This window comes from Typha angustifolia, chromosome 14 (genome assembly GCF_048772165.1).
Source record: "Typha angustifolia cultivar Huaian chromosome 14, ASM4877216v1, whole genome shotgun sequence".
Classification (NCBI taxonomy): domain Eukaryota; kingdom Viridiplantae; phylum Streptophyta; class Magnoliopsida; order Poales; family Typhaceae; genus Typha; species Typha angustifolia.
This window is the reverse complement of record NC_133252.1, coordinates 402,413-426,699: the sequence shown is the minus strand read 5'-3', so window position 1 is coordinate 426,699 and position 24,287 is coordinate 402,413. Positions and strand designations below refer to the sequence as shown.

The window sequence follows — 24,287 nt, the reverse complement described above, 5'->3', positions numbered from 1 at the left end:
AGCCACTTATATATATTGTGACTCTTAATTCAGATGTGATTTAGCCTTAATTTCTGGTGACAGAGTCCTGCCACTCACAACTATACAAATATATCTCTTCCTAATTTTACCAGCATCAAAAGAACTTTAAGGATTGATAAAATAGTTAAAATTTACACATGATCAAACAACAATCCACAAAGGCTGAAAACTGTTAATACTATATAGATCATCCCTGAGTGCCTATTCCTCTTGTTCGGCCTTCAAGATGAATTATTACTTTATTAGCTTGAGGGCCTCACAGCCCAGGCCCAACCATGCCATCATAGATGATAGAAGGGTGTGCTCATAGCATTATATGCGTTTTTGTAAGCCACCTAGGTGTAGGACAGAGAAAAGAGAGGCTCTAAACATTTGAATTCCAGATACACAAGCATAGCAAGAACTCCAAAAGTTTCCATGTTATGCATTAACAAGAACAAGAAAAAGGGAAGAAAAAGAAAATTTGTGGCAAATCGACTTCACAAATTATGTCGGAAAACAAATTTACCTTGGACTGCTAAGAATCCATAAGCTGAAACTAGAAACGTTGCCCTTCCAATGAATTGCTCCAACCTCATCTGGTGAAATCAGTGTCAGTTTGGCCTGAGGAGTTTGGGTCATCACACACACTTCAAATCACACCATTAATCAGGGGAAGTGGACTGTTTGCAGAATTGCAGCCGGGTCTGCAGGATATTCCTACAGTCAGGATACTTGGCAAAGTGGACTATTTGCAGAATTGCAGCCGGGTCTGCAGGATATTCCTAGTCAGGATACTTGGCAGTGTGGCCAAATTCATGTGCAGCAAACATATTAGAGAGCCTGTTATAGACTGCCGAGGGAAATTTCTGCAGTTGGGACTGCAGAGAATTGGCTAAAGTAATCAGGCCTACTCCAAGGCTTCTTCACACATCCTATAAACAAGGATCAGTATTGGCCAATCTCACCTGATAAATATAGTAGAGCTGTTTTCCCATCATAATCAATATAAGATTTTGCAAATTCAAAGAGAAAACTGACATCTCTTGCAGCTTGTTGGCACTGCTAGATTGACTAGCTTATGAATCACATCCAGGGTTTCATAAAATAGATATAAAAGATGTACAACCAGATACAGAAAATGTTACTGAATAAATAACCAAATTAACTATTCTGTTGCCGTTTTTCCATGAGGATACATATAATGTCACATTGCAGAAGTCTCACATATGTCTCAGTCTAGGCACAAGAATACAAATCCTTCTGTAAAAATTGAGGATGATACCTTGAATCATGGTAATTGTACAACACTACGCGCAAGTCAACTGTTCGAGACTTCTCCCGCACTTCCTAACTCATGGCAATGTCGAATTAAAAACAATCCAATGAAAGTCCCACATGCAAACCTCACAACAAACACCGGACTTACAAAGTAGCATTGCTGGTGATCTTCCACCTGCAAGCTTTATAGTTAAACCATCATTCCCTTGAATCCCCTTTACCTCAAACAAGCCAACAATCAAAAACCTCATCAGTCAAGAAAAGCTTCCAAAAGTGAAAGCCATTACTGCTCAATATTTGCTTGTGACTGAGCCTGAGCCTGAGCCTGAGCTTGACCCTGAACATGACTGTGAGCATGAGCATCAGCTTGAGCTTGTTTCTGTTGTTCGAGGAATCTATTCATGCGCTCAAGCAGTTGTATTGCCTTTCTTTTTCCCCGATCTGTGCCACTTTGAGCAAGCTCCTGCAATAAGGATATCACGCCTTGCTCCTGTGCTTCAGCAAGGTGCTGATGCTGATGCTCCCCATTGCAAAGATGCACCAGAACAGCTGCTGCATTCTCCTTGTTTCTTGGAGAGCCACTTCTGATCACCTCAACTAGAACAGGTATTGCTGTTGCTGCACCAATGGCTGCCTTTCCCTCAGGGTGACTGGAGAGTATTGCCAATATAGCGAGGGCCTCATCTACCATCCCTTCTTCTGGTTGTGACAGAAGTTCCATTAGTATTGGGATCGCCCCTGCTCTCACAGCTTTTCCCTTGTTACCCTGAAATATACACAGGTTGAAAAGTGCTGTAGCAGCATCCTTTTTGCCTCGTTGACTGCCATTATGCAGCAATGAGACAAGAGGAGGTATTGCCCCAGAACCCCCAATTGTTACCTTGTTCGCATCAACCACCGAGAGGCTGAAGAGTGTGGCTGCAGCATTCTCCCGGGCTTCCATGCTGCCCCTCTTTAACACATGGACTATTCCAGGAACAGCTCCTGATATAATTATTCTACCCTTGTTCTCCTCATAGATGGAGAGGTTCAGGAGAGCAGTGACTGCATGCTCCTGGGTGCGTACATCAAGCGTCGATAGAAGACTCACAAGAAGAGGAATAGCACCAGCCTCAGCAATGCAAGCACGATTTTCAGCATTCCTTTTGGCAAGGAGACGGAGCTCTCCAGCAGCTGATCTTTGGTCTTCAAGGTTTTGGGATGACAATTTCTGCAGAAGCTCAATAATTTTAGCATGCTCACTTGCAGAGCAGGGTGAGGGTGTCTTGTTAGGATTAACAGGGCGTTTTGGTGGCTCCACACCATTTTCCTCACACCACTGAGCTATGAGGCTGCGGAGGACAAAATTTGGGGTTAGAGATGTACTAGAAAGCCTTTGTTGCGTCTTTGGGCATGTATCATGTCCAGCCTCCAGCCATTTCTCTATACAAACTCGCTCATAAGTCTGCAAAAGTAGACTAAATGATTATTGGAACCTTGAAGGACCAAGAGAACAATAGACTACAAAAGCAAAAGTTATACCTGTCCGGTGGCCACAATAACAGGATCCTTCATCAACTCCAAGGATATTGGGCAACGAAAATCATCTGGTATTACAGGAGATATGGACTTCCCAATGGGAGAAGAAGCCTTTGGATTTGTTGGTGAGCCCATTTCAAGGTCTTGAGTCTGCATGAAATCCTTAATCTTCTTCAACAACATTGACATCCTTTCAATGATTTTGCCAGGATCTCCAGCACTGTTTACAGCCATCTCATGCAAAGATAGTGATTCTTGTTTGAGGTCAGAAATGGTAATTAACTGTAACTTCTCTGCCAATCTTCGAAGAAGGGCTGGATCAAGATTGGCATCGCTATTACTACTATAAACAGTTAAAAGATCATCAAAGAGCTCAGTGTCAGATGTATCCACACGTTCTTTTGCCCTTTTAAACTGAGAATGCACAAGCTCAACCTGTACAAAGTTATAGGTTTTATAATTTCTGTACTAAGAAAATGAAGTACGAAGGAACTTCCACAACATTGAACAACTTAAGAAAAAAGATGGTACTTTTCAGAGGAACACCTAAAACGTGTTGTCCTACCTGTTCTCTAACTTCATCCGATATGTCAAGATCCTCCAAAGAAATTCCAGCCAAAGCTTGTTCAAGTTGAGAAGTGACTTCCTGAAATCTCTTCATTATACTATCCCTCTCCAGAACCTGAAGAAAAAGAAAAGGCAGGAATCAGTGAAATGACATAGCAAGAATTCAATACATACTTGATCACTAGTATACATGAAGCAGCCAAAGAAAACAAACAAGAATCAATGGGACGCATTCTTTACAAACTCCCCCAAAAAAAAAAAAAAAAAATTTGGCTCACCAGACAGTTTTAAGATTAGATAGCACAAATTAGAAATACCATAAGACAGTGTGATAACTTCTTTTTCTTCCTGATAGAAACTGTCTTGCAAGTCTCTAGAACACTTCAGAAAGCAGCTACTTGCACAAAACAAAACCAAAAAAAAAAGAAGAAGAAGAAGAAGAAGAAGATTTGCAAATCAAAATCCAAAAGTGAGTGTTTCTGATGGAAGTGGAGAAGTCTGACCTTCATAGGTCAAGTACATGGGAAATAGGCCCTTTTAACATTTTTAATTCTTCAAGTTAAAAGATAAATATATCTTACACAGTTACACCCTCTTAGAAATGTGGTAAAATACAACTGAGAAATGCTTTTTTCTGCAGTATCCTACAAAATGAATCTATGATGAGCAGGATTTGCACATTAACAATGACGTCACTCTGAAATCCTTTTGTTCTCTAAGTATGACAAGATAGTTCAGAATGGCCAGAATGATTACTATCAGTGGCAGAGCCAGGATTTTTCAATTGGAGGGGACATGCAAACTCTAAGGGGAAAAAATCATAGAAAGAAGATGCAATCTTTAAAAAACTAATTAGTAATAACTGATTCAGGCTTCATATTTTGAAAGCGTTGGATGAAATTTTATCATTTTAAGTTATATCAAAATTTTAAATTCAAATCGCTACATCTTAAGGAGTTATATCGAAATACACACCTCAATAGAAGTAATAATTTTTATTAACAATTAACAAAAATCAAGAAAACAAAAGGTAATTATATATATTATTGCGATCACATGAGATGCTCAAACATTAGATAATAAAGAGGACGATAAATTAATATGAGAGAGAGAACACTTAAACATGAAAGAAATGAGATTAATCAATTTGCTTGTCATTTTTTTCTTAATTGAAAAGTAGCAAAGTCGATGGGACAAAATATTGAATGTGAGAGGAGGGATTAGATTAGATTATATCCTATCATTATGCTTCTTGTCCACGTTTTCTGTTTTTTTTTTTAGAAAACCAATCACAAAGACTTAGGAAGTTCTTATAGTTTTTAATTAATAGGAAACCTATTCGAAATATTCCATAATCCACATATGCTACCATTCTGTAAAGTTGCCACTCTCTTTCTAAACTCTTAATGTTTTGCAATCTTAACCATATATGGGTTAGGTGGGGCCACATTGAGTTAATGAGAGATTAAGAGGGGGCAAAATAGCAAAATTAAATAAATTAAGGGCAAAATTACATAAATTAAAGAGGCCAAATCATAAATTACACAAATTTCCTACTTTAATGCCAGTAATTTTGGAACTTTCGGAGGAGCCATGGCCCCCTTACCATGAACGTGGCTCTGCCTTTTATTACGATACTGACTAATTATCTGAAGAAAACTACTTTATAGTCCAAAAAGCATGTGTGCCCTAATAAATAGCACAGATGATTACTTCCAGAAGAAGAAAAAAAGGTCCTTGAGTAGACACATTCAACATACGGCCGCCTCAACTGCCAAATATATAGCGGCTTCCTATTAATCAACTCTAGAAATTTTCTTTTATCAACAAGACTTTTAATACATGAGGGTGGCAGAATAGTCAGATACAAGAAGAGAGTCAACTAGCCAAGAAAGATGAACACTAGTCTTCAAAATGAAATTAAAAAGTATCCAATTGCACAGAAGACAAACATCTAGGAATTAAACTTCAAAGTTCTACAGAGCTTTTTGCCATCTTATTCCAGCAAGTCAATAACATACACCAGCTGATCAGCAATATCTGAGACTGAAGGCAGGTCGAGATTCAAAGGCTTAATTGTTAACAGGTAATTACTCTGACAAGTGCAGTCCTTATTGAGTGAGCTATGAACTATTGAACAAGAAAAGGTTTGAAACTTAATATGAATCTATCTATGAAATCTAACTAAGCTTGCAAGGAAGAAGCTTAGAAGAAAGAAAAAAAATCTTATTTCATGGGCAACGTAAAATTTCTTCAAAAAGTTGGACAATTTAGAAGGCCAGAAAATCCAAAACCACTTTAGGTAGATATAGAAAGAATCAGCTTTTATATTTTTCCTATAAAGTCCCTGTATTTTCATTTTTCAGTTATGAGAGCTCGTGCTTTTTTTACTTACTATCACAGTTTCAGTCAACAATTTTTATAACTAATGAAATGAACAATATATATCATAACGTTGTTGCTTCGAACATCATGGAAGAACACCAAAAAGCTGAATCAAGATACAAGCTTTCACCTATCTACCTAGGAACTGAAATAAAATAACTTCATGTACAAATCCAAAAACATTTAGCACCAGATTGAAAACCCTATGAAGCACATACCCATAAAAATTACAAGAACTCTAACACCCCTTTGCACTTGATTGGGATTAGAATAGAGAGAAGCATTAGCATCAACAATCATCACTAATTTTATCTCAATCAACATTTAATAGTAGAATTATATGAAAAATAAGAGGAACAAAAGAAAGCGATCCGAGAAAATCATACCAGGAAGAATTTGCTCCCCTCGCTTCCCAGTCGAAGCAGCTCCTTGGCGGAATCTAGCGCCTCCTTCAGCGGAGCTAGGGTCTCCACCGCTTTCTCGGGGATCGGGACCTTGCTCTCCTTCAGATCCTCGAGCATCGGAGCCAGTAATTTGATCCGCCGCGATAGGTTACAGAACTGCTTCTTGTACGCATTCCTAAACTCCGATATGGCCGCGATCTCCTCCACCGCCACGGTCAACCCTTGTACAACCACCTTCACCCCATCTTCCGCCATCGGAACCGGCGCCGCCGCCGCCGCCGCCGCCTCCGCTTCCGCTCCCTTCGCCTCCTCCTCCATCCTAATCCTCGGAGAACCAATCAAGGCCGGGATCGATGAGAAAATAAGAGAGATCTAGGTTTCGGACGAGGCTCTATTTCAAAATTGGGAACTCCCTCAAGAAATCGTCGCCAGAAATCGCGAGCGTTTACGTTTAAGAGAGACGAAGAGGAAGAGGAAGAAAGGGGCAGCGGTGAGGTAGAAGCAATAGTTGCGGACTTCTCTATTTTATTTTATTTATTTTTTATTTTTTATCTTTCCAAAAATACTAATTTTAAGAATATTTTCTTCTCCGCAGCTTGAGCTGTGGCTTAGCTCGGATAGATAAATATTTATTCGCACGAATAAGAGAGGATACCTTATTCCCGCGTATAGCCGAGCTGGAGCGTGACTGGATTTTGCTTTATGGCTTCCTTTTACATTTCAAACCCCTTCTTCTTTTTCTTATTTCTATTTTATTATCTACAACACCCTTCAATAAGGGGTCAAATTAGACGGGCTAAAAAACTAAAAGGTCTATTAGAAATAATATAAAATATAAGGGATAAAATAAAATTTTCTCTATTATATACATATATATATATATATATATATATAATGCTCGGATACCAAAAGGGATGCGTTCCTAACTTAGGAATAGCGGACATGATAAGGTAGTTGAGGATAAGAAGAGTAATGGTTGGTTTGGACTTTTATTTGTCATAATAATAATAATAATTAAATCAAAAGAACTTCTACTTCTTCTAAGTATTAGTTTGATGATTTTTATAGGGTATAAGATATATATCTCGGTTGGTAATGGATTAATAATTTTATAATACCAAAAGATATTCTAAAAAGGATGAATTCCTAACCAATGTGATTGGTCTATAGACTTGGTACCATAAATTAGTAAAAAGGGCCTTTCAAGCATTTAATTTAGGTCACTAATTTTCACAATCAAAAGTCAATTCCTATTGGATTCTACGGTTCACGGATTCGGTTTCGACGGGTGAGAAAGTAGTGTGTTTCATGAACAAGTCAAGATAGGGTTCATGTAATAGAAGAACAATAATCTATTTATAATTTTTATGTTATTGAAGTGGTTTGAAAAATGGTAGATATTAATGTGAATTATAGTCAAATTTGGTTTGAGATAGATCGGGCTATTTGCATTTTTTTTTTTAAAAAAAGAAAAGACTTTTAGAATTTGATAACAGTTAAATTAAGGCATCCAAACTGAGTGCATTTATTTTATTTATATTATATGTATTTTTATAATGTTGTGGTTTTGGCTTGACTTCGTCAGTAAATTCAGACCACGATAAATCTAGTGATGACATTAAGTACTTAGCAGAAATAAAAGGCTTACTAATAGCATAGGGAAGAGAAGAATACAACAACAATAGATGTGGGGGTGAAAAGATCTTCCATCCCTTCACTTTTCTCTTCATCGACAAACCCAGTTCCACTTTAACTATCGATAATCTTAGAAAATAAGCAGTGACAAGGAGAGTGAGAGCAACGTAGAAAAATGTAGTTTAAAGAGATATAAGGTTATGACATCTTTTCTCCCCTTAAGTTGAGGTCCATTTATCATTGATGGTGGCTTCTTCCTCATTGTCTAGCGGTGAAATTCTTTCTTCCCTAATTTTCTCTCCTTTTCTCCTATATTCCTCTCATGTCTCCCTTTTCTTCTTTTATCGTGTAGTTGTCGCCGTCTTCTAGTTCTGATCGACTTTGTCTTCTTCAAATAACATGTTACTAACTTGCAGCGGTCAAGTCAAAAGATTATGGTGAGTGCAATTGAAATAGTCTGGATATACACGATAGATATATTAATGTGTGTTCAAGAGCGTGCTCAAATAGATTTAAAGGAAAATTAGCCACACTCAATCCCATTTCCTAAGTACAAGGGTCTTATAAAGCTAATGTAATATATTCGCTTAATAGTTCTAAAATAATTTTTGGAGAAATAATTGAAACAATTATATTATAATAGCATATAATAATAGCTAACTGGACGGCATTCAAATTGTTAAAAATGACTCGCATTGTACGTCCCATGATAACACTATTAAGTTCTTACTTCTTTGAAAAATAAATATATAACACGTAATAATACAAGTATAAAAAATAAGAAAAGTAGGAAGAATAGACTCCTATATAAAAATTGCAAAACAATCTAGCAATAATAAAATAAAATGCAGTCCAAAATTGACCGATTCCTTATACTAAATCCAAACGAAGTAAAGGAAAATAAATAATTTCATAGGCTTTCAAGAATAATAAATCATAAATAAAGATAATAAGCTTAATTAATAAAATGGCAGCTCAGTTGGGTCAAAGGTCAAAGACTCGTGAAGAGAAATAATTTTGAATATACGAAGAAGTCTGAATGCAGACCTTCATGTGTTAGTTGTCATCTATAATCTTATACGAAGCAACGTACCACGCTCAAGAAGCCGACCAGGACCACTTCCTCTCGGATCGGCTTAACTCGTAGCTGGCTGCGGCCAGTACGAGCCGTAGCCGCCAATGCGGGCCCCGCCATGGAGCGGGACGAAACGAGCCCGCACATGGGGTGACGTGGTTCCCGAGATGACGTGGACCCTCCACCACAACCACCGCCCTCCCAGCTCGATCCGACGGTCACGAATCCCACCAATCAGCTAGTGGAAGGTTCACAGGCGGATCACTCGAAGCGAAGGGCGATGGTGAACACGTGCATGGTCAATGGAATACACAGTGCTTGCTCAACGTGGCGAGCGATGACTGGTCGAGTACTGCTATTGGTGCGATCTCTTGTGGAGGTTTGTTGTACGACGGGTCCCGCCGAGAGAGGTGCATCTGAATGGACAGTCGCCAAACTTTTATCCACATAGAAATTTATTTCTTTTTTGAATTATTTATCCACATAGAAATTGTAGAAGTCTATATATATTAATTACAATTGTGCATATTTTGTTATAATTAAATATATAAGATAATATTCGAATTATAACAAATAAGTTTTCCCAAATCCAACTAGATTTTTATCAAGTTAATTATAAAAAGAAAATAGAAATTATTTAAAATAACACCTACATCTTTTCATTTGTTAAATTTAATAAAAGATTTTATTAGTTTACAACTGTCAAAGGTAACTTGAAGGTCAAAAAAATATCTATACAAAAACTATAAATTTTAATGGATACATAATTAAACATTAAATTTAGAAAACTATATATGTAAATCAAATAGTTTAAAAGGGTATGCATGTAGATATAGAGATTAAAGCCTATGAAGGCCTTCATGGGCCTTTTCATATGCATGGTGATTAGTGGCTTCCCTCCTTTGAATCCTTATACATGAAGGCTAGGCCTTCATGGGCTTAGCTATCCAACACTAGTTTAAAAGACTAACATCTAATAATAGATGCTCATATCAATGGCTTATGGTCCTCTTTTGTATATTAATAAGAGCTAATTACATATCTCTAAACTATAGCCTATTTCTATACAGATTCTCTTTTATTTTAATGATATTTTGATCGCCTCAATTATAGTTATTTCTCATCGTCTACAAATGACCCCCAAAGATTCTCAATCTTTCTATATATTATTTCCTCGTCCAATAATAATAAAATGGGTCTCGAATGACCTAAAATTAATTAGGTGATGTTTCATGATAGAAAATTTTAATGGATAACTAAGTATGTCACAAAAAATAAGTAATACTTTAAAAAAAGTTATATAAAAGTAAGCAATAGTTTAAAAGATCTAAGTATAATTATTCCTATAAAAACAACAACATTATATCGAATTGCTTGCTATCATAGATCTTTCTCTTAAGAAAGTAGAGAGTAAACCAATAAGTGCATTTGCTTAGTCACTAAGAGATGCCATTCTCTAGAACTGCCTTTTGCTTTTAGTTTGTTAATGATTATACTCAAATTAGATACCTTGTCTCTCTTGCATGCTAGAATCTACAAATTTCACTGTTCATTAACTGATTTAAATATAGAATTAGAAAATTTAAACAAAATTAATCTTAAAATATGATTAAGTCAATTCGCTAAATATTTTTTAATTAAGTTTAGGAGCACTTATTATTTTCTGATATTATCAGGTGACTCAATGTATAATTTATTGGATACACTATAAGCCCATAGTAGATAAACCCGTTAGTTATGTTAGGAAAACCTACTACTCTCACTTTCAAGATCAATAAAAAAATCAAAGATAGAAATAATGCAAGTATGATTTCATGTGTGTGTATATATATATATATATTGAAATAATATTTTAAGTTGTATTCCTTTTAAATTTATGTTTTCTAATTTCCATCACATCAAATATTTTTATAGTAGTTTATCTGAGTAAGATAAGATGCTATTATTCTTACACTATTTTGCAAATTATATCATGATTAAAAGCAGCAAAAGGAGCAAAAGGGGAGGGAGAGAGAGAGAGAGAGAGAGAGAGAGAGAGAGAGATTCTTAGTAATAAAGAAAAGGAATCACACCAAGGGGTAATTTGTGAAAGTGACAGGATCTTTTTGCATACTTTATACTGAAACTTTGTTTAAGCTTTGTTTTGCAAAGATTAAACAGTCACACTACATCATCATTGTGGGTTGACCAATACTAAGATGTTTCAGTATTTTTCAACTCGTATTTCAAATGATTTATCCACAGCTCTGTTTGTCTACTTGCAAGTAGAAGATTACATGCGAGTCAAATTTGGAAGGAATTTTACCGGGTCTAATTTGAATACGACCAAGTATTAAATATAGATTACTAGATATTTACGCTAAGAAGTTAGTCCTCTCGGACTTGGTCGTACATTATATTCTAACATTAGGGACTAATATGACTTACGGAAATTTATAAAGACACCCTCCGTTTTCTTTTTATTATCAGTCACATTCAAGTTGAGTTAGTTTTCACATAATACCAACTGAGGGAATATAAAATATTATATTACCTTTTAACATAAAATTCTTGAAAAATTTGACCTTAAACTTTGTATCTATAGTTAATGTGTTAGATTTTTTTTAGAAAAAAATGTCTGCGATTAAGGATTAAGGATTAAATTAAAGTGTAATAATTTGCATGTTTCCCTATTATCGTCGATTAATTAATTAGTTAATTAATAATCACGTATTATGGAAGTCTTCGTCGCGTTATTCACGTCCACACAACCCACAACTCGGCGTGTCTCTGCTGGCCATCACAACCCACCCACCCTCTCCTCCCAACTCCCGCATATTTTCTTCTATGCGTATCGTATCGATATGATTTCCATGGTATCCGACCGACCGACGTATGCGGTATGCCCCCTCTTGAGTCTTGACCTCAAAAGTATCCTTTTTGCTAATAAACATGAAAGAAGAGGAGTTATTTGTAAAGTATGTTTAATGTTATACAGCTAAAATTTAAAGTAAAAATATACTGAAACACAGCTCGTCTGAAAAAAAAAAAAATAATAGCTAGCCCAATATCAAGAGAAATCCTTCATTTTGTTATATTTTTGGATGCCAGGGAATGATTATTTCTTCTTCATAATTTTTATTTTCTCATCTCTTTTTAACTATTTTTTTATGCTACGGGTGGTATGCCAAAATTAGGCTAATATTAACAAGAGATACATTGATAACTTATATGTAAAACGAGGAGAAGATTTTTAGGTTGTGCAACTATATGATAATTATGATTAAATCTAATAATATAATGGATAGAATAATAATATAAAATGTGATTATTTTAGTCATTTAGCTGCTTGATATCCGCATATTTTTCGTAGGAGGAGGTATTTTTGTTATTGACTGAAAAATAACAGTTTTATATTTAAGACCTTTTAAAATATAAAAAGTAAAATAATTTTAGGTACGAATAACAGTATTTTTGTTATTTAACCTTATATTCTTTCACGGTAAAAGAGGCATTGCGCAATAAGATTAAAGTATGGGTGGTAATTTGTAAAAGTATCCTAAATAAATTCGGCCGCAGTTTTGGTACGGGCGTCCGTAGAATCACAGGTGAAAGCACTAAAACCATTCTTTAAGGGCGTGAGAGATCAACCACGCGATCGATCGAAGAGACGAAGAGTCGGTGGAGGGACGGCGAGAAAGCGATCTCTCTAACTGGTTTTTTCTCTCTCCTCTGGTTTCTCTCTCTAAGCTCTCGTCGATCTCCGCCTATGGCTGTTGCTCTCCGCTAATCTCGGAGGCCTCGATACTATCCGATCCGTTTGATCCATTCCGAGCTGCTTCCCTTTCTGTTTTGGAGGAGAGAGAGCGAGATCTCTACGTCAAAGAGTCAGAGGAGTCAATAGAAGAAGCTTTGGAGCTCGGATCCATAGCTATAGCTAAGCAGGTACGCACTCGTCTCTACTACTATGCTTTCATCTTTTTAGGGTTTTAATTCAAGTCCTTTAGATGTTATAGGTCGTGAGCTATAGGTCGAGATCTGTTTCGTCTTAGTTTCGATTAGATCTGGTTTTGGTTAGATCTGTAACTTTAAAGATGTTATCATTAGGTTTAGCGGCAGAGATCCGGATTGGAGGAGGAGAATTTCTTCGTTTTCTAGTGGAACAGGTCGAATTAAAGTATAGAGCAGCAGAGATCTGGATTAAAGGAGCAGGGATTTTCCTCTTTGAGCGGCGTAAATCAAATCGAAGGGTAAAAGGAAGAGATTTAGACCGGGAGAAATGTCGATCCGGAAAGCGCTTGGGGCGGTGAAGGATCAAACGAGCATAGGGATCGCGAAGGTATCGAGCAACATGGCCCCGGAGCTCGACGTGGCGATTGTGAAGGCGACGAGCCACGACGACGAGCCGGCCGATGAGAAGTACTTCCGCGAGATCTTGAATCTGACCTCCTACTCCCGCGGCTACGTGAGCGCCTGCATCGCGGCCATCTCCCGCCGCCTGAGCAAAACTCGAGATTGGATCGTAGCCCTGAAAGCTCTCATGCTCGTCCACCGACTCCTCTCCGATGGTGATCTCGCCTTCCAACACGAGGTCATGTACGCGACTCGCCGTGGCACTCGCCTCTTGAACATGTCCGACTTCCGCGACGAGGCACACTCGCATTCTTGGGATCACTCTGCCTTTGTTCGCACGTACGCACTATATCTCGATCAACGCCTTGAATGCATCCTCTATGAGCGCAAACAGGGCGGCGGTAGTAGCATCAGCGGTGGCGGCAGCACCAGTGGAGGCGGCGGTCGTGCGTATCAATCTCCGCGGGATCGAGACCAGTGGAGGTCTCCTTCTCCCCGTGAGTATGGAAGCTATGGACGGTCGCCATACTCTTCTCCCCCGGAGAATGGGAATGGAAATTATGGCTATGATGATCGCCGGAACAACAACAGCAACAACAACAATGGAGAAGAACGGAAGCCACCGACTCCTTTGAGGGACATGAAGCCGGAGAGGGTGTTGGGTCGGATGCACCAACTGCAGCAGCTGCTTGATCGGTTCCTCGCTTGCCGCCCCACTGGTGCCGCAAAGCACAGCAGGATGATTCTGATTGCATTGTACCCAATCGTAAGGGAAAGCTTCCAGCTTTACGCAGATATCTGCGAGGTCTTGGCTGTGCTTCTTGACCAATTCTTCGATATGGAGTACCCTGAATGCGTCAAGGCGTTTGAGGCCTATGCCAGTGCTGCAAAGCAGATTGATGAGCTGTGTTCGTTCTATGCTTGGTGCAAAGACACGGGAGTGGCACGGTCGTCAGAGTACCCTGAAGTGCAGCGGATCACCGATAAGCTATTGGAGACATTGGAGGAGTTCATGAGGGACAGAGCGAGGCGGCCCAAGACCCCGCCGAGAGAGCCAGCTCCTGAGCCTGTTAAAGAGGAAGAGCCGGTGGAGGATATGAATAGCATTAAGGCTCTCCCGGCACCTGAGGATTACAAAGAGGAGCAACCTGAGCCAGTGAAAGTAGAGGTGGAAGTCAAGAAGCCGCCACCACCGGAGCAGCCATTGCTGGATCTCCGGGAAGACACTGTGACCGCAGATGAGCAGGGAAACAAGCTTGCATTGGCTCTTTTCTCTGGACCACCTGCCGCCAATGGCACCAATGGCTCATGGGAGGCTTTCCCTGCCAATGGACAATCCGAAGTGACCTCAGCTTGGCAAACACCTGCGGCAGATCCGGGGAAAGCAGATTGGGAACTCGCCCTTGTTGAGACTGCGAGTAACCTCTCCAAGCAGAAAGCCACATTAGCAGGTGGATTCGATCCACTGCTCTTGAACGGAATGTACGACCAAGGTGCTGTGAAGCAGCAAGTCAATGCCCAAATCAGCGGAGGGAGCGCCAGTAGCGTAGCGCTGCCTGGGCCCGGAAGAAATGCCACTCCAGTGCTCGCCTTGCCTGCGCCTGATGGCACAGTGCAAACCATTGGCGGCGACCCATTCGCAGCATCTCTCAGTGTTCCTCCTCCTTCCTACGTGCAGATGTCCGACATGGAGAAGAAGCAGCAGCTTCTGGTGCAGGAGCAGCAGCTGTGGCAGCATTACCAGAGGGAGGGAATGCAGGGCCAATCTAGCTTGGCCAAGCTCAACAACAACTATGGCTTTGTTCCAAACCCAGCCATGCCTTATGGAATGCCAATCTCTGGAAATGGTGGGTATTATTATCCAACTTATTGAGCTTTTTTGTTGTTCTCATTCCTTTTCTTCTGTGATTTTTTTGGTTGTACTTAGTGTGTGTGCCTTGTGTTGCTCTCTGTCTCTGAGATCCAAACCGTTTGGTTTATATATATGTACGTGGATACTATTTGGGACCTAATTCACCACTAAGAGCGACTTGTTGGAGGATACTATTGCTTTTGATATTCAACTACCTGTCTGGATTGTTACTCATTGAGTTAGTTCTTCAGGATAGCTCTTCTATGTTCCCGAACCATAATTCTCTACTCTTTTCGCATGTCATTGATGATGCATTATGAACTTTTGATTCCCTTTATTACACTATTTAAATCTTTTCCTGTTACGGGAGTCAACGCGGTGGTCTGGTAGCAGTGTACATTCTAGTGTGGAAATTCCCAAAGTGGTACCAATTAGTAAACGGGAAAGAGAAGAGGAAAAATAAATGATCATGCGTGTCGAATACGACAGAATAGTGAGCAAATCTTTTGCATCACCTACGAAGAGATGTTCTATCGGTCGCATCGACACCATTAGGATGCAGCGACATCATAAATTGCAGAGACCCACCAATTTGCTGTTGATAACTCGGAGAGGATTTAGGCAGAACTCATCGGAAGACTTGAATACTTGATGGATCCTTTGCCAACATCACACGATATATTTGACCCTTGAGGCAGCTGGTGCGAAGCATTCCAAGTGAAAAAGCAAAATGGCAAGTATCATACATATAATTTGAAAAATGAGTGATTCGATTTGATGCTAGACTAATAAATGGGAGTAATATCTGGGTACTGCATGAGGCACGCATGGGACCTTTCAAAAAAGTAAAAAAGAAAGACATGCAAATCCTTCCCCTATTCTTTAATGACATGTGGAAGTAATTCTGGAACGTATGTAAGTAATAAGATTTATGCTAATTGTTTAATGCAAATTTGCCATCTATGACTGGAAGATTTTGTCAGATCGATTATGCCCTGCTCTGCTCTCTTGCATACCACCTGTTTTTTCTTCTGAAATTTTGGCTTCTAATATCTTGGTCTGAAGAATTCTTTTAAATTGCCAATGACACCCTTGTCATATGGATTTATAAACTTGATATCAGAAACTGAACTCCCTGACATGAATGCACACAAAAATCATGTTAGTAACTGACAGGTACACCAAGTGCAGCAATCGCAGAGCTTAGAAAAGATCCAATTAAAAGTACCAGGTTGAGGCTGCTGCTTGAGCTGGAATTCAGGATATCTCTTCCAGTTTATCTGAAAATTTGCACTGCTAATCTATGAGCGATGTGTGAGGGGAAGGAGACCTGAAACTAATGAAGCAAAACTCTAAAGCATGGGAGATCTGAAGTTACCCACTCCTCTGTCTTGATGTTGAAGCATATGCAATAAATGTGCCATATCAAAAACACTACCTAGTAAAGATACAGAATTAGCAATATTGCGTGAGTAGCTGAAAACCATCATTAAGTACTAGACATAGATATAACATTCACATAAAACTGATCTAAGAGACCTCCTAAGCTGAAGAACATGTATTAACTCAAGTTCTATATCAATATATATATCAGCCCCAAACAGCTTAAAAGAGGTCCTGAGATCCCAGCAGCTGTCAAATTAACATGTGATAGGTTTGTCCTTTCTCTTAAGTTTGTCCAAACTTCTCATAGCCCATCTATAATGCAAGATCCACAAAGATTTGTTCTTAATTGGACACTCCGAAATAAGTGCCACAGATGAAACTTGGTTGATACATATAACAGAAAAAATTCTGACACAAATACACTGGAGATCAATTGCATGGACATATTGTTTTAGTGTAACAAATACAAATTAATCATGGGCTTTTTTGTGATTTTTTCTAGAGATTCTCTCTCACACCAAGATCTCCTTGATAGCCTTCCACCCTCACAATTTTCTACCAAGAAAATACAGTAAAACTTACAAACAAAATATCTCATCATCATAAATATGATAAACTTTGGCAGGACTAGTATAAATGAGTTTCCAATATGGTTAAATTAGAAGCAGCTGTTGCAACTCTCTCCATCTAATAGACTAATGCAGTAGTACATGATGTTTGTAAAATATTAATACATAGTGGAACTATGTATAAGTAAAGCTCCTGCAATTTGATGCACAAAGTCATGAAAAATGGAGCATAGGCATGAGCATACCTGCCACAACACTTGGAGGAGAGAGAAAAGCATTGTACTGATTACCATGTTAAGAGAAACGATGCCCTGTAAAGTATATCAATATTCAAGAAATAATTACATCAACATCTGTCATTCGTTATGAAAAATCATAAAATAATTATCTAATGTAAAATTTTCCATAACATATTATGTATATACCAGCAAGGTTTTGCATGAAAAGTGTTTCAAGAACACAAATTTTCTAAAGGAAATAAAAGACATCTCCTTTTTGAGCAAAAATATTGATTGTAAATAGTATCCCCCCCCCAAAAAAATTCTTCGTATAAAAGGTTCTCACCAACTTGGGATGTAGGATGGCAAGAAGTATGCAAATCTCCAACTTGGTTATAAGAAAGTACATGTTGTCGTAGAGATATTTGTTAATGGTTCCAGCTACTGTTGAATACAAATAGTACTCTTGTGCTAATTGAATGGATTCAATATAGCAGTAAAACTTTCAATTACAAGCTTGCCTAGTATCATCAAATATATAGCTACATAGCGCAGAGAAGCATGATGCATGTAAGAAACAATACTACATCTCCTACCTGATTATCTACTAATTTTTGAGTCTGCATATCAATATCCTCCAATAATTAAAGATGAATACTATAGCAAATAATAATGAGATATATCTGAGCATATTCATATATACATGTTATGAAGAAAGTATGAGATGCAGGACATACCTCTGATCCTATTTTTGGAGTGCTTATAAATCTTGTGATAACTGCAAATTAAGAATTTGAAAGTGATTAGCAATCATATGATGCAAGCTATATACATATTTTAATATTTCTAATGAACATCACTATGAACAAGGTTTTTAAGTTCAGATAGATAGCACGGCCTAGTACAAGCTAGGTTTTAAATTTGTAAGGGATTTGGTACCTGAGCAGGAGTTAAAGTAGTCATGATCAAAGAAGTATGAAAAGGATAATTGTTCTATAGTTTTTGGTGCCCGGGTTTGTTTATAGGAGACAATGATAAAGCACGAAAAGTTCTATTTGTTTCACAGAATATCAGAATCTGGAAGTAGTTAAACAGAACATGAAATCACAAAGCATCATTAAGTGTTCCCATGCAAGAGTGATGCACGTCTAAGAAATAGAGTGCACGACTAATTATGATTTCAGGAAAAGCTCTATAGAATACACGTCTAAGAAATAGAAATGCATATTAAAAAACAATGAGCATGCATTTCTGTGCAAGAACGAGAAAGCTGTTGAACTTCATTAGGCTATAACAATCTATCTACTAGCCATTACACAAAAGTATTACTTCTAAATGTAGAACAAGGTAATCAATTAGTGTATGTACTAAGAACGATGATATACTGTCCGCAAATCTGAACTGAGGAATTAGGAATGTCCTAACTCCAATGAACTGGTAATTACTTAATTATCATTATCCAAATTACAGAATGTCAATAAAAGATCATCCATCAAGTAAGGAATTCAATCACATACATTGGGTTGAACACATCGTATATGTCGACTCAGCAATAACAAATCCAGTTAAAAGCGCCATAAATAGGCGATGATTCTTCTGACCTGGAATATTTCAACTTGTTGTCACCAAATTGGACCATGTAATCTGAGGCAAAAGAGGAACAATTTATTATATCACATACTGAAATGGGTGAAGTACCTATACAGTTCCCAAAAGCAGGACAATGGTGATCAAATCCCCTAATACTTGTCTTACAGTTGTTGCAGTACCTAACCCTTGGAAATATTGGAGGGTCCTGCCAAAAAATTTAAGAATTAAGCAACATATGTAGTCCAAAGGAAAGAAAAAGAAGCATATTTCTCTAACTTACAAACACAATTTCTAACCTCACAGCGAGAATTGAGCATGGAAAAATCTTTGCAGCTAGCTTCAATTGAATATGAAGAGTCATATGAAACAATTCCAGGATCACAAGAAAAAATCCTGCAATCAGAAGGAAGGTACATCTGTTAAATACTAGTTAACATCTTCTCCTGCAAGTCAAACTATCAAAGGAAGTGAAGCATGTCACATTCTCATGAATCACCGATATACAACTGAGCAAGCATCAACCATCATAAAGTGGCCAAAAAAGCTTGATTGAGGGACAAAATAAATCCTAACAGAGAGATCGGTACTAGATGAATGTACTAAAGTGTCAAAGACAAAATAAATTAGGGAACAAAAGGTTTGTCATAAGAAATAGCATGGCAGCTTAAATTGATGGAGCACAATGAGTTTATTTGATATACAATGAGATGTAGAGATTAAAGGAAGGCAAAGGAAACGTTGCTACCTATAAAGACCAAACAAAAGTAGAGCACATTCACCATTGAGAATAGCGTCCAATAAAGAAGAAATTGCTGCAACAACAAAGACAAATTCACAAGACATCAGTAATGGCAGCAAATAACATCCAAAAGAGCAATAAACACTTCTCTCATAATCTCACTCAATGTGCTGGATGTGTGATCTATGTATTATTGAACAAAAGTACCTTTTCGAATTACAAAAATGTAAACTCCCCATAGAAACAATATATTGAAGAGAACAAAAACCGGAGCCGACAAAGAAACACCAAGGAGCCGCCGCCACCATCTACCGGCAATAATAGTGGCAATGAATACAAAACCTGCATAAAAAGATCATCAAAATAAGATAAAGATTATGAAAAGAAAAAAAAAAGAAATCTAATGACATGGAAACAATTACGGAGGGAGAGAGATACCGGAGATGGGGAGCATAGCGAGGAGGGAAATGGACTGGAAAACTCGAGGAACCATGGCAAGAGCTAACTGCGAGAAGAGCACGAGGACGCAAGAGAAGAGTGCAGAATACAAGACCTCCCATGGAGATCTCCGAGATCTCTGAAACCCTAATCCGAGCATCCTCCTCTTCTAAACAGAGACCAAATCCCACGATCAAATAAAAAGGTACTCCTCTCTCCTTCTAAACCCGACTAATAAGTAACAGCAACATCAGATCCCGATCTAGCCAACTCACGAGATCTTCGCCAGCTTCAAACAACAACCAGAAAAAGAAACGACCGAGAAGTAAAAAAAACACATCGGCGACTACTTCTACTCAGCGATATGGACTAAGCTCTTCTCCTCAATCTCCCAGATGAGGTAAGCACGTATCCTAACAAACGGAGAGGTTGGTTAGGATTAAGAGAAGCATTTCGTCGAACAAGGGATGCGCGGCGAAGTCGAAGGGATCTTCTTTGCGTCTCTCTGCTACTGTTCATCGGTCCAAAAGTTTGACCTGTTTAAAGTTAATTCTCCGATTACTATATACCGCGTAATTTTATAATTTACACCCTATATTTTAGATTATATGGGCTTTTCTCTGCTTTAGATCTCTTGGGGTTTGGCCCACTCCGACTCCTTATACGGGCCAATAGAAATCCGGCCCAATACAACTATAATTCTTGCCAAAATATTAGTAACTAAAATTAAGGAATAAATTAATTCAGTTGCTCATTTATTTTGCAGTGACCTCTAAATTTGTTTTTCCATTAAATATATTATGTGAGTCTCACATCACGTCCTATAATTACTATTTTAATAATTAAAAATAAATTATTTAATTTTTCCTATTAATTCAGTCAATCAGAAAGTGAAAGATATTTCTTAATAAATAAGGGGTGCATTGAAAATGGGAATACTTTAGTGGGTTTGAATATAATTATCTATAGATTAAAGTTAGATGTATATATTGGGAATAATATGATATGATATTTGTGCAAGTTTTTGTAATCTGTGGAGAATATAAGAAAGAGGATATTTAAAGATATTCTTGTACTTGTATGTCTATCATTCTATGCTTTCTCTAAAGGATAAAGTAATATCACATTATTTTTAAGAGGACTTATAAGATCACAAGTATCACATTATACTCAACGCCTAAAAGTTTCCTCTTTTAGCTTCATCAATAAAATATTGATCTCCAACAAGAAAGGCATAAATTGTTGCCCAGCTCTTAGTACTTTATTAAAGGCTAAGGCTTCCTAGTCTTTTAAACAAGCAAGGATTAGTACTCTCATAATTAATTTAAGTTTAATTAACCTTTTCTTTTTAAGAATCAATACCATTCTCATTCTTGGGACATAAACTTTGAGACCATCTAGTAAGCTTACCAAGTATGAAAGTTCTCCTCTAAGCCTGGCCCAATAAAAGTTCTCAAGTTTTCCTTTTTGTTTAAAAAGATAACAACTATATTACCTCAAAAGAGGGCCAAAAGGCCTCTTAAGGACACCAGAGTTATCTATCTACATAAATTCAAGTAAAGCTAAGGACATAGAATCCACCCAGAAGAATGAAAATGATGAAAAAAAAGTTTCTGAAGTAGTTAGCCAATTTGCATATCAGTTAGCTTCCTGTAATAGTGAGTGGGAGTATGAGATAAGCTATTAAGCATATAAGATAGGTCATTAAAGATGAGTCTAATGCACCATTGAGGGGCTTTTTTTCACTGAAATATATGGATAAGAGTAGGAAGTACTCTCAAGTTCAATATATATATATATATAGTTATAGTCATAGTTATTTCATCTTCGTCCAGTTGTATACATACAATTATTCATTATTTCTCTGCACGTATTATTAAAATATGAGAAGAAAAGTTTAAATAAGTCCAGACTTATCTTGTATTGTTTTTTGAAGACCATGCATGTCCATGTGCACTGCACCTTTGGGTAATGCTTGCTTGTTGTATATATATATTTTATATATCAACTGCACCAACTATTCAAGAAATTATACGCCCTCCAATTTTGTATTTCATTTGTGTATCAGTTAAATAATCTCTATCATTTTTATTCTGCTAACTAACCTTTGTTTCTACATAACTTAAGTTGTTAGAGAAATGAAGACATTTTGATATGCTCAGCAAGTGACTTGGAATGACAAAATATGTCTCATTGAACTCCAACGCAGGTATAAACTAATGATTATTTTTTTATTGAAAAAACTTAACATAATTTTAGTTTTTTTTTTATATACTCTAACAAATTTAAAAAGCTTTAGCGGATCCATGATGTATCCCATGCTTTGACATATAACTCGTAAGGAGTCAATATATAGAATAGTGCTTAGTTGGTTAAAGATTAAGGCTCATGTTGTATAAGAGTTTTCGAGTTCTAATTCTATTGGTATCGATATTTAAGAGAATATGATTACATTCTCACTTTACTAAAAGATATATCAATATTAGAAGAATATATATATTTAAATGTTTGAAGATCTTGACATCCTCACAGTGGGGTCTTCCTTGAAGCAGAAGGTGATGGGCAGCCACAAAGCCCAAAGCTGAAGACTTATGCATGGATGAGTGCAAAGAATGTCCATCTAATAGCTTTGCAGCAGCCACCGACATTTTTAATCTTCAATGCTTCGGCCTCAGAGAAGTATACTGTTCACAACTTGGATGCATCTCTGCAACTTGGACCTTTATTGGATCATACAAGAGAGAGAGAGAGAGTCAAAAGTTTTCTCCTCTCATTTTTCATCTCTTCTGGAGTTCTGGGGGTGCAGAGGTTGATGGTTTCAGCGCTGAGTACTATAAGTCTAATTCTACGTCCTAGATGATAAATGATATGTATACATTTTAGTGTTCCCTTAAGTTCTCAAGTAGATATTAGTATTGATATTTAATAATTTGTCTCTTCACTTTGTACTATCCTATATGCACAATTTGATTTTTTTAAAGCTTATTTTTTTAATAGTATTGACTTATTTATTCAATCAATATATTAAATAAAATTTTATATTGATTGAATAAATAAGTCATGTCAATCTATAGATCATGCCCAAAATTAAATACATGAGTCTCACAACATGCATTAGAGATAAATAATATAATCGTGACTATCAAACATGCATGATCTACACATTAACGCTCTCTATCAGCATCCAATACCTATAAGAGCTTTCTAAGCAGCTAAGAAATTATTTTTCAATAATAGAAGGAACACTATTCTTTTGGGAGATAACTTATTCTTTGGTGATTGGGTGGATTAGTTGTAAGACAAAAGATCCTCCCTATAATCTATTTAATTCTATGCCCACATTGGAATGATGGCGAGGGAGATGAAATTAAACATCTCTTTTGCTAAAATATTAGGGAATATATTTTTACTCCCCTAGGTTAAGTTTAAATTTACTTTATTTCCTCCTAATTGTATTACTTTACTCCTTTCCAGCCTAAACAAGAGTACAATTGTTATTTTTTTTTTATCCTATTTAACCGACTCACATATCAAATGATTGAATAAATTATTTAACGCATGTAAAATAATATCGATCTAATAATTATATTTAATAAATATATATACATTTGTTATCTAAAAATTAATAAGTATAATTTTAGATGTGTTGAAATTTTCTATCAAATATCCTACGACTTCAAATTCGATTTTTAGTTTGATTAAATTTTATAAAAGAAGGTTTAGATATACTCTCAAAAAACGAGTAAGATGACAAATAAATAAATAAAGATATAATAAAAAGAATAAAAGGTAATATCTGTTAAAATATTGATAGCGAGAGAATCGAGTGAGGGAAACGCCAATAGAGACATTGGACTTCAGGAGGAGACCCTGAAAAAATTATTCTCCTAAATTTTCTGACGCCTGCCCGATTCCCAGCTGCCCGCCCGGGCTGGCTGACCGACTGGGTTGGGGTCTTCGAAGAGAAGCCACACTATTAGGTGCCATAGGGTCACCTTCCGGTGAGCACAAGGGATCGGGAGTCGATGAGCTATGAGTAGGATAATGTAATGTAAATCTATGAGTAGAGAGAGGCAGCTAAAATTTACTCAGTTAAAAAACTAAAGAATTCGTGCAGTTATTGATGTAAAATTTCCAAGTGGGCCATGGAATGCTCAGTTTTGCTCCCTCTTTGCAAGTCCATCCATGCCGCGATTGACCATCCTTCTGTGATAAAGATGGCTCCTTGCCATTGTCACGAGATTGCCAGAACAATGTCAAATGTCAAGAACTTGGGAATAACTGCGGTAATCTCACTA

The 24,287-nt window shown here is 37.2% G+C and overlaps 3 protein-coding genes across 14 annotated transcripts; 1 reads left to right on the top strand and 2 right to left on the bottom strand.

Moving 5' to 3' along the window:
- Positions 1-1,072: 1,072 nt before the first annotated feature.
- Positions 1,073-6,663, bottom strand: LOC140775890 (protein spotted leaf 11-like). Its single transcript, XM_073119373.1, has 4 exons — positions 6,138-6,663; positions 3,365-3,481; positions 2,803-3,234; positions 1,073-2,725 (listed from the first exon to the last, which is right to left on the bottom strand). Exons 1-4 carry the CDS (start codon positions 6,471-6,473, stop codon positions 1,565-1,567), a joined length of 2,046 nt encoding a protein of 681 aa, XP_072975474.1. The 5' UTR covers positions 6,474-6,663; the 3' UTR covers positions 1,073-1,564.
- Positions 6,664-12,449: 5,786 nt separating this feature from the next.
- Positions 12,450-15,240, top strand: LOC140776748 (probable clathrin assembly protein At4g32285). The gene is made up of 2 exons (XM_073120576.1): positions 12,450-12,789; positions 12,952-15,240. The coding sequence occupies exon 2, from the start codon at positions 13,124-13,126 to the stop codon at positions 15,068-15,070; it is 1,947 nt and encodes a 648-aa protein (XP_072976677.1). The 5' UTR covers positions 12,450-12,789; positions 12,952-13,123; the 3' UTR covers positions 15,071-15,240.
- A 275-nt stretch (positions 15,241-15,515) lies between these two features.
- LOC140776749 (uncharacterized) lies at positions 15,516-20,525 on the bottom strand. Of its 12 annotated transcripts, none has more exons than XM_073120582.1 (11): positions 19,990-20,525; positions 19,759-19,893; positions 19,558-19,624; positions 19,109-19,205; positions 18,921-19,017; positions 18,740-18,823; positions 17,960-18,000; positions 17,250-17,315; positions 16,428-16,487; positions 16,278-16,342; positions 15,516-16,175 (listed from the first exon to the last, which is right to left on the bottom strand). In XM_073120582.1, the coding sequence occupies exons 1-10, from the start codon at positions 20,147-20,149 to the stop codon at positions 16,307-16,309; spliced, it is 843 nt and encodes a 280-aa protein (XP_072976683.1). In that variant the 5' UTR covers positions 20,150-20,525; the 3' UTR covers positions 15,516-16,175; positions 16,278-16,306. The 12 variants fall into 12 exon arrangements, with proteins under 12 accessions (XP_072976683.1, XP_072976680.1, XP_072976682.1 ...); XM_073120579.1 differs by having other exon boundaries at positions 15,710-16,175; positions 16,432-16,487; XM_073120581.1 differs by having other exon boundaries at positions 15,711-16,184.
- Between the last annotated feature and the right edge of the window lie 3,762 nt (positions 20,526-24,287).